Consider the following 11,243-nt stretch of genomic DNA (forward strand, 5'->3'; position numbering starts at 1 on the left):
TAGCTTTGTCTTCTAAGACCCTGTAGATTTTAATTTTATCAACTCTTCAAAACAAGAAAGAGTTTACTTTATAGGAAGCCTTTGTAGATTTAACAAAGCATAGCAGTGGACAGTTAGATGCAAATTTTGATGTTTCATAATCCAAGAAAGTGTTTCTCAAGTGTCTTTGTGCCGCTTTCACTAGAATCACCTGAGCTCTTGTTAGAATGCAGAATCCTAGGCTCCATCCCAGGTGTACACACTAAAGTTTAAAACATACCTAAATTTATGTTCAGTGTTTGTTTGTTTTTTAGGATGGGGGTAGCGTTTTGAAAACATGTACAGCATAGTCCCTGAATTTAAGTATCTTATACTCTGATTTGGTTTTAAGACATTTAAAAACAATAATATAACAGACAAGTGGTGTTACAATGCACTTTAAATTTTTTGTTAGAGACAGATATAATGTAAAACTTAGTATTTAAAAAAACAGTACTTTTTTTCAAATATATCTTTATTGATTTCAGAGAGGAAGGGAGAGGGGGGAGAGAGAGAGAGAGACATCCATGATGAGAGAGAATCATGGATCGGCTGCCTCCTGCCCGCCCCATAATGGGGATGGAACACACCCTACACAGGGGACCGAACCAGCAACCCAGGCATGTGTCCCGATGGGGAATTGAACCGTGACCTCCTGGTTCATAGGTCAATGCTCAACCACTGAGTCAGCCAATAGCTAAATTTAAGTTAGGGAAGATAATGTTTAGTAGATAGCTACTATCATTAACAAATTTACAATGCTATTAATGAGCAAAAAAATTCCCTAGAACCACGTATTCAACTTTACCTCTCATTAAGTAAATAATTTATGAGCAATATATGAGTAATAGGACTAACACCAAGCTGAGTCAAGCTAGGTACTAGTCTTCTCTTTTATATAACTCTCTTGCTTTCTCTTAGCCATATTTTCTTATCAATGAAATGATGCTCTTAGGTCTGCACTGTCCAACATGGCAGGTGGTAGCTACGCGTGACCATTTGAATTTACATCAGTGAAAATGAAATAAATTTAATATTCAGTTCCTCACTTGTACTAATCACATTTCAAATGTTGGACAGTGCAGTTGTAGAACATTTTCATCATTGCAGAAAGTTCTACTGGACAATGATAGCCTCTAAGGTTTCTGTCCTCTTCCAAGAGTCTAGCGGTATTCCTGCTTGCTCTCCCTTTAAAGGAACATTTGAAGTCTGGGTTATTTTGGTTTGTTTTCTTCTGATCTTTCTCCCTTTTTGGTCGCTCTGTCCACAGGTCAATACTTCTGCGAAGGCTCTGTAGTCTGATGGGCACTGTATTCTTGCTTCGCTGCTTTACCATGTTTGTGACCTCCCTCTCCGTGCCAGGACAGCACCTGCAGTGTACTGGAAAGGTAGCCTGCTACCTTCTTTATCATTCTTTCTCCTCTTCTTCTTGGTGGGTTGATGGCACCATTTATACAGTAGGGCTAAGACTTTGCTTTTACTATTAAAATGTGCTTTTTAGTATTTTTCAGTATCTGTAATAAACCTCTAGAAATGATTTGGTAAAAATTTTAAGCCAAAATCTGCCTCTCTGTTACTTCTATTGATCTGCTGTAGAGCTATAGAAAGTTTCTTTGGATTAATCATGTTCTCTTCCCCACTATCCTCAGCATCTTTAGTTCTTCATATTACTTGACTAGCCCCTTCACTGTCCTCATCTCTCCTTTTTTAAAAGTTGCAATTTGATTATATTCCATTTAAAATAGTATCCACTGCTATAACCTTTACTCTTTCTGGGATATACAAAATAATGGCTGATTTTTTGTTTTTTATTTTATACTTTGTAGCTTTTTTGGTAAACTGTAGACATCTTTTCTGGTTAAATTGAGAGAGAAGCGATTATGCAGCTGGGAACAAAAAAACCTGGGTAATAAATAGCTTTAAAAATAAAAATATCGTGAAAAGCACCTGTTCTTTATATATAATTGTGACTCATTAAATTTGGCCAAAAGAATTTATTACCCTAAGCCTTCATGCTTTGGTTGTGTTCCAAAATATTCAAATGAATATATTAACACCTTTGTTATTTTCATGTTTGTAAAGTGTTAAACAGAATTAAATGTCAGTTCTTCTGCCGCAATCTAAATAGCTGAAATGTCAACAAGGGAAGATAAGGCAGCCAAAGGTGATCAAGAGCTAAAAATAAAGCCCTGAGCTGAAGGGTGGCAAACTTTCTCCAGGTATTAGGAGACTGGCCAGTAAGAAAGGAGGAAGGGTTATATGACAGTTAGGAGTCAGTGTAAAGGAAATGTTTCATTTTTAAGGTAAAAGCTGTTTTTGTCCCAAAAAAGGGAGAGTAATATTTTCTAATTACAGAGTTACATAAGTTTATTATAAAAATTCAAGTTTTAGCCATTGCCGGGTAGCTCAGTTGGTTAGAGCGTCATCTCAATACACCAAGGTTGCGAGTTCCATCTGCAATCAGGACATATACAAGAATCAACCAATGAATGCACAAATAAGTGGAACAACAAATCAATATTTCTCTCTCTCCTTCCCTCTCTAAAATCAATAACGTTTAAAAAATAATAAAATGCTTTATTTTAAAAATTCAAATTTTATAGAAATGTATGAGTTAAAAAGTAAAAGCGGCCCTGACTGGTTTGGCTCAGTGGCTAGAGCGTCAGCCTACAGACTGAAGGGTCCCAGGTTTGATTCCAGTCAAGGGCATGTACCTTGGTTGCGGGCACATCCCCAGTGGGGGGTGTGCAGGAGGCAGCTGATCGATGTTTCTCTCTCATCGATGTTTCTAACTCTCTATCCCTTTCCCTTCCTCTCTGTAAAAAATCAATAAAATATATATTTTTTAAAAAAAGTAAAAGTGCACAATTCTTCTCTTTCACTCTACACCATAAATAATGCTACTAACCGTCATGTGGGTAGTCACATAGGCTATTTGTAAGCATGCTTATACATTAAATAAGTTTATCTGGATAGATACTTTTTTAAAAACAAAAGATAGGATTATATTACAGGCATAGTTTCTTTACCTTATGTTTTATTTAATATTATGTTTACTTTTTTTCTGAAGAAATACAAATAGCCATACTTCATCTTTTCAATAGCTGCATAGTATTCCATTGCATGATTTACCAGTCTCCCAAGTGGTGCACATTTAGATTGTTTCCAAATCTATGCTTTATAAACAGTGCTGTGATAAATATCTTTGTACATTTATGCTTTTTCACTATTTAATCATCTCCTTAAGAGAAGTTTTTGAAAGTGGAATTATAAAATCAGAGAACACACACATTAAAAATTATGACGTATTGTTCAAATGTTGGCTAGAGAAAACAAGTTTTCACTATTACCAACAATGTATGCATGTCAGTTTTCCCACCACTGTGTGCCAGCACCATTTGTTGTTAATCTTTTGAGTCACTGCCATTCTGATTAATGAAAGATGTTATCTGCCATGACTGGTTTGGCTCAGTGGATAGGGCTTCGGCTTGCGGACTGAAAGGTCCCAGGTTCGATTCTGGCCAAGGGCATGTACCTTGGTTGCGGGCACATCCCCAGTAGGAGGTGTGCAGGAGACAGCTGATCGATGTTTCTCTCTCATCGATGTTTCTAACTCTCTATCCCTCTCTCTTCCTCTGTGAAAAATCAATAAAATATTTTTTTTAAAAAAAGTAAGATGTTATCTGAAACTTTTATAGTCTTGTTTTATATTTAAATCTTTAATCTATTGAACTTATTTCTGTACATGATATGAAGTAGGGGTAGAACAGTTTCCTCAAATAGTATGCTAATTGATTAAAAGAGGTTTAAAGAAAACTTATTATACTGAAAAAATAATTTCCTGTAGCTAAAGGATTTAATTATGGGTCAGCCACTAAATATATGTGCATCAGACTGCAACGTCCTATATAATAAAAGCATAGTGTGCAAATTGTCCCCTCGACCGGAGTTCTTCCAGGAGTTCCACCAGGGGGTGCAGCAGATGTTTGGGGAGTACCCAACTGGCAGCCGGCAGCTGCTAGGGACCCTACCAGTGCACAAGTTTTGTGCACTGGGCCTCTAGTACACTATAAAAATAAATTAAACCCCATTCCTCTACAGTATGGACAGCCCTTTTACTGTCTCTAATTGCTGTTTTTCATGATCAGTTAATTATAGATGGAGCTTTCTATTCAAATTGTGCCCTAAATGCTGTTAATTGTTTTGAATTATAAGATAACCTACTTATTGACCTATATTATTTGCAACAGTCATTAAAAATAGAAAGTTAAGGTGATATTAGCTAGCAATCAAATCCCTTACAGTGAACTCTTGGGGCATTTTCATTGTAATAAATTAATTGCTCAAACTCTCATTCTCAGAAGTAAGAGGTTTGGGCACAGAACCAAGAACATGCCTATTTTTAAATTAATCAATGGAATTCTTAAAGCAAATTTTTACACCTTGTCTCATCAGATCATCGTACTCATTCTATTGTGCGGTTACAACTTTATTTTTCTGATATTTGAGATTGGAAAGGATAGGGAGACTTGAGTAATTGAGCAATAACTTCTTTCTTTCCTTTTTTTTTGGACAGGCATTACTTGTTTCCTGTCCATGGCTGAGATTTTTTCCTAGTTCTTCACTGCCTGATTTTTTACTTTCATGAGAGTAACGTCTCTAAACCTATTCTCATTAGAAGTCATGGAAGAACCAAATTGTGTACTTTAGTACCTTCTCTTTTATTTTCTCTATTAATAAATTCTTCTTCTTCTCCTGCCCTCAACTATGGCAGAGAAAGCTGGGTAGTGTATAATCAGCAGATGAGCTTTGTAATGAAATTGTGATTTCTATTGAAGATGTTTTATTACCAAACAAGGGGATCAGACCACTCACTCTACACGCAGCAAAGCCAAACACTCAACACTAAGTTTTGCAGTGGAGAAATTGAAGCCATTTATTGCCATGGTGCCAAGCCAAGAGAATGGGGAGCTATTGCTTTAAGCCCAAACTCCCAATGGCTTTTGAGCAAGAGTTTTTAAAGGCAAAGATTGAGGGTTGGGAGATAGGGTCTGAGGATGAAGCAGATCGGTTAGTTCTTGTGCAAGCTTTTGTGGTTTTCCTTAGTCTGATTAGTTCAGTTCCTGACATCTCATTTGGTGTCTTTGTCACTCTGATTGGTTGATCTATCTGGTTAAGGAACCAAGATTCTGCAAAATATCTCATAATTGCATGTCAGTGACATCTTTAAAGCAAAAAGCAGAAACTAAACATCTCATGACCTTTGTTATTGTTTAAGCTATCATTGTTTTGTGCTTAATTAGCAATATTTTTCTATTATCTAAAGCAAAGTGTACTTTTAAACTTTTATTTCCTGGAACTTGCTTTACAGGCAGGCCTTCAGGCCATGACTAAAGTACTTTATAATCTTTGACTGTAAGTGATAACATATTTTCTTAATCTTTGACTAAAAGCTACGTGACAACCAGAGAGGGAATAGCTTTCCTAGAAACCTTTTACACTTTCATAATGTTTTTTTTTTACAGCATTTAGTCACATAGCCTCACCTAGCTGCAAGGGTGGCTGGAAAATACAATGTTTCCTTTGGTTGAATTCATTGCCACTTCAAATACATTTGAGATTTTGTTAACAGTGAAGAAGGGGAGAATGGATATCGATTGGTAGTCATTGTCTTTGTCACAGCCTATTTCTTATTGGCAAGGAGAGCCGAACAAATACTACTTAATTATTGGATTAAAAACTTAGAAATACTTTTGTATTTTGATCACCTTTTTTCTAACAAAAAAACTTCTAGTAGAGAAGTTTAAATTATATTGATTTTGTGTATTTAATTACCGAAATATTTCTGAGTACTGCCAAGCTTGACCACCCAGTCTTAATAACTGGAGTTCATTAGACCGGGAGTCTTCTGGTTGCTTTTGCTTAGATCTTATTTCTAAGTCATTCAGCACTTGAATTTATTTTTTATAATTCATTGATTTTAGAAAGAGGGAGGGAGAAAGAGAGACATCGATTTATTGTCCGCTGATTTAGGCATTCATTGGCTGATTCTTGTATGTGCCCTGACTGGGGATCAAACCTGCAACCTTGGTGTATGAGGACCACGCTCTAACCAACTGAGTTACCTAGCCAGGCAGCATTTGAATTTCAATGGGAATGGATGTTCAGCTCTCTTAACCTCCTTAAGCATTTAAAGCACTAATTCATACTTTCTTTATAGATATATGGCAGTGTGTGGGAGAAACTACGCCGGGCCTTTGCCATTTGGAGTGGCTTTGGTATGACCCTCACAGGTGTTCACACTTGTGGAGATTACATGTTCAGTGGCCACACAGTCGTCCTAACTATGCTGAACTTCTTTGTCACTGAATGTAAGTATCTGGTTATGCATATTAGATGACTAACTGCAGAGGAGGCAGTGGGAAGGGTGCCAAGTTCTATGAAGAATGGGAGACTAACCTAAGAAACATGTTTAAGAAGCATTGGAAGGAATGTGGTTTTAAAATGATCTTTCTGTCCTTTCCCCAGATACACCAAGAAGCTGGAATTTCTTGCACACTTTATCCTGGGTTCTCAACCTCTTTGGAATCTTCTTCATTTTGGCTGCCCATGAACATTATTCCATTGATGTGTTTATTGCCTTTTATATCACGACAAGACTCTTTTTGTACTACCATACTCTAGCTAATACCAGAGCATATCAGCAGAGTAGGAGAGCAAGAATTTGGTTTCCCATGTTTTCTTTTTTTGAATGTAATGTTAATGGTACAGTACCTAATGAATATTGTTGGCCGTTTTCAAAGCCAACAATAATGAAAAGACTAATTGGATGAAGATTATCTTTGTTATGGGTTCGTGATTAAATATACAGTAGTTCTTGAAAGTGAGTAACTTTGCTTTCTCCCCTAGGTTGTACCTGGATGCCTTGCTTTTTGGCTTTTATGTTGACAAAGTAAAGTTCCCTGTTCTGAGCAAGGCTGCGATTATAGAAAGCATGAAGGAACATTAAGAGTCTTTCCCTATCTGTTTGAACGGAAAGCTTAAGTAGATGTTTTTTGCCTTTTCTCTTTAGGGAGAAGTAATGTGATTGAAGTCAGGGTGTTACCCTTACCTGTTGAGTATTTGCATTTTGAACTTGCTGGTTGAAAGATTTTTTTTTTTTAATTTCAAGTTGGATTCCAGTCAAGAAATAATATTTTTTGAAGTTTCTTATTATTTTCAAAGGAAAATCCCCTACCAAATGAACAATACTTGTTCTTTGAGTTAATCTCTGTGTCTTTTTAAAAATACAATTCTGGAAAGTAATCAGTTTTATTAACATAATTTTGCCTTTAAGAAAAGTATATTGAACATACCAGGATGCCTGAAACAGGAAGAGAAAGGGGCCATACATGTGGTGACAGTACAGGCATTTTTCACCAAAGATGCAACAAAAGATGCAGTTCCTGTTTTGTTCTGAGGATTCAGTATGATCATAAACTCATGAGGAAAAATAACTGCATCCATAAAAATAGAATTGGCTGAATTTTAGTGATGCAGCTACCTGGAATAACTTTGTGCTATAGCTGTTAGTAAGATGGCAGTCCAGTTTTATGCTTTTTAATGATGTTATTTAATGAGCAAAACAGTGGGGTGTTTACCAGACATTAGATAAAGTTCTTATGTCCTTGAGTATGGAGATATGCATGCAAAAATATTTTTTCTCTTTCTGAAAAAAAATTTATAACAGGTTGTAAGCATAGTATAACTTTTTGGGCTTTGAAATGTCTCATTCTTGGCCACAGACATATTTGGATATGGAAGGTTTTATTGTTTTTTTATATTTTAAATACAATTGTGTACATACATTCTTTCTATTTAGTCTTAATTTGGCAATTAGGAAGAGATATAACTTAGTTGCTATTTACAACACTAGAAATTTAGTACCTTATATAATTTGACCTCAAATAACATGTCACTTCACTTTTTTAATGATTTTATAGAGTAGTTATGACAGTAGGATAGTTGTGGGATTGGAATTGATGAGCTTAGCCACTTAGAATATTAATTGTGTAGATTTTACATTCCATTTTAAAACAAGGAGTTAGAAAAGGTGCTGGCATATTGAGGTCTAAAATTAGGCTACTTATCAGGAGCCTGGTTCTTATTGGTTGAAATATCCTATTTTTGCACTTTGAGTTATAATCCCACCTTGTATAAGCTACAGAGGATCCCAACTGGATTGGGCAGGAAAGGAATATTATTCGAACAAGTTTTAGCCAGTGCTGCATGATCCCAGTTTGAGTCTGCTCTGAACATAATTTTTTATTCCCTCTTGAGAAACAGCACAAGGCAATTTATTTTATTGTGCTTTTAAATATCATTCAAGAGAGCCTTATAATATCTTAAATTGTTGATTCTATTACATGCTAGGGACAAAAATGCCAATATTTCATCTAAGGAAATTGCATAATTATGAAGGTTGAAGGATGTGTCCTTTGCCAGTCAGGGGAATTTGACCCAGTCAAAAGATGTGATACTGTCATTTTTTCTTTAGCTTTGGAGGGACTGATAGGGCTTTTGAAAAAATGTTTGGAAAAAATTTGTGGCAACATTAAGTCAAGAATGTTAAGTAGCTACTTAATGGTTAGTTTCCTACCATCAGTCTTATTTCCTTCATATGGATTCTATTCTAGAACAAAATAGAAAGAATAAATTGCAACTGATTTGCAGAGCTATAGACATTGAGAGTGCCTAACAGCTGATGGCAGTAAGGATTGTAAAATAACTTTAGACCTTGTATTTATCAAATCTGTTTTGAGGAAAAGGTAAGCTAAACTTATAATTTATTTCTATAACTATTACAAGGCAGTGTTTACATAAATCAGTCATCTCCAAACCTCATTCTTGGAAAACTTTGCGACAAAATTCTTTTCCGTGTTTTTTCCTCTTAATATGAAACCTATATTTTTGTCACTTTTTGTTTGTCCAAAAATTTCCAGATTTTTGTCTTTTTTTTTTCTTGGTAAAATCTAAACTAGTTGAGATGGTATTTACATTTACATGTTAGTTGTGAATGTGGCTAGGTAGAGGAGCTACATGCTTTAGATATACATATTTTTTTGACCTTTACTAGGTTCTTCAGTTTTAGACTAGTGAGAGGCTTACATCATTAAACATTTGAGACCTCAGTGTAGAAGGAACCAAGAAAGTTTTGGTTTGGGGTGCAAACTGGAGGTATATGCAAAGTCTTTGATGCATTTTCTAAGTTCCTGGGACAGCATGACCTACCTTTCTTTTTTTTAAAGTCTATACTGGGCAGTGTTACTGAAAAGGTAATTGAAGTTCATAGGGAGTAGGATAATTTGAAGAAGGCAAATTTACTGTTATCACCAAATAATTTGGGAGGAACCTTTGTTGCTATGCTGCAGAACTCTCAATATGCCTATCCTCTCCATAGTTCTCTGTGGCCAGAATGGCTAGGGTAAAAACAACTTTCATATGCTGGGTCGTTTTATTAGTAGTATCCTTTTAAACCAGAAGGCACTGAGTTTAGCCTTAGAACCAGTCAGCTGATAAGTGTGAACTGTTCACATGAAAGAAGCCATTGACTAAGAGCCCTGTTGGTAGTGTAACCAACACGGCAAGTGGCATTCTTCTCTACCCTGTACCTGCCTGGTTGTTAGAATTCCAAAAATCTTGTGATTTGTAAATGGAGAACAGAGGAGTCAAAAGCTTTTATAGCTGCTAGAAAACAGTCTGTTTTAGGAACATCTGTTTGGAAAGTGTTTATGTATTCAGAGTCATATTCATAACACTAACCTGCTTTGACTGGATTCAGCAAAAGGCAATTTCATCATTAGTTGCATAGTAAACTTTATTTTAAGGATTCTAATTCCAACATGCTTGGGAAAATTAACTATATTCTTGTTTTAAACACTCTGATCTAATAAATTTAATTCTTTGATAGTCTTTTTGTAGACTTAAGTTATCCCTTACCAAAGGTAATTGTAGTGATAGTTCTTTAAGGTATGCAGGCATTTGAGACATGAAAGCTCTCTTTTAGAATAGTTCAATCGCTTTCTTAAACAGTGTTTGTTTCATTTAGATAGTTGCAAAGCCAACAAGGCATGCCAGTTTTAATGCCATCTGTACTTGGCAGTTAAGACAGTTTGCAATTGTAAAAAGGTTAGCCCAGATTTCCCATGTACTTCTATAGAGGAGAATTGTTGGTAACAGCAAAGTCAGGCTGCTACAGGTGACCAATGAAAAAGGAAAGAGGTTAAGATTCCTTTTCCCCCTCTGTCTTTGAGTGGCTTTGAATGGCTGACATTACTATGGAAATTGGTTTTGGTCCCCTTCTTGCCTACCCCTCACCCCCAGCAAATGCCACTAATTTCAAGTAGCTAAACCATGGCCGTTACTTTGCATCAAGTTCAATAAAAATATCTGTGAAATTTATAAGCCATAATTCAGCTACCAAAAAAGTTGATTGTTAAGAGTATGTTTTACCCTAAATTAACCAAAGGACTTTTTATTCAGTGTACTCCATGTTTAAGCATATGGAGAAAGAAGGAGGACTCTGTTAATTTCATTGTTATTTCAGGTCTGTTTCAATCTGAACTACTGAGTTGTCTGAACATAACCAAACAATGTTATCAGTAATGTCATCTTAAAAATGCTTAATTTTAATAATTTTTTATTCAGAGAATCTATGGATTGTTAGGACAATGAAAGTATTTCTAATATGAAAAAAAGGAAGTGGAAACTGGTACATAATGGGGGCACAAAATTAGCTTGAATTAAAGTGAGCATGTTTTGTTTCAAGAATTCTACCTACATGTCACCCTATCCACAGAAAAACTAGTATTACTTGAAGATGTGAAAATTCCTGTGGTAGCCATACCTTGAAGCACAGTATTGTATATAAGTAAATATCTTGATTCTAAATTAAATCCAGATTTAACTAATATATATTATTTTATATCTTTGTTCTATTAAAAAGTTTTAAAACACTAAAAATAAAACATTTGAAAGTTGAATTAGTCTCTTCTTTGTCTTCGCATTGTTAATGCAGCTGGCCTATTTTCTTATACAGTGAATTTTTATTTTTGCAAATGATTGGGTCCTGCAACTTTAAATCCTAATGTATCTCGTCCCCGACATTTTCTAATTCTTAGTTGTTCATTAGATAAGCTGTTTTCCCTTTCCCCTTTCTTTTCTGTACACTAGGAAAGAAAAGTGAT

At 35.4% G+C, this 11,243-nt stretch overlaps 1 protein-coding gene across 1 annotated transcript in view; it reads left to right on the forward strand.

Annotated features, from left to right (window-relative positions):
• Positions 1 to 11,039, forward strand: part of SAMD8 (sterile alpha motif domain containing 8) — a 36,773-nt gene extending 25,734 nt beyond the window's left edge. The window contains exons 3-5 of the mRNA XM_006765840.2: positions 1,289 to 1,406; positions 6,239 to 6,389; positions 6,547 to 11,039. Coding sequence (XP_006765903.1) covers positions 1,289 to 1,406; positions 6,239 to 6,389; positions 6,547 to 6,851 — 574 coding nt within the window. The 3' untranslated portion in view covers positions 6,852 to 11,039. The remainder of the gene's footprint in view (positions 1 to 1,288; positions 1,407 to 6,238; positions 6,390 to 6,546) is intronic.
• The last annotated feature ends 204 nt before the right edge of the window (positions 11,040 to 11,243 follow it).

This window comes from Myotis davidii, unplaced genomic scaffold (assembly GCF_000327345.1).
Source record: "Myotis davidii unplaced genomic scaffold, ASM32734v1 scaffold800, whole genome shotgun sequence".
In the NCBI taxonomy this organism is placed as follows: Eukaryota; Metazoa; Chordata; class Mammalia; order Chiroptera; family Vespertilionidae; genus Myotis; species Myotis davidii.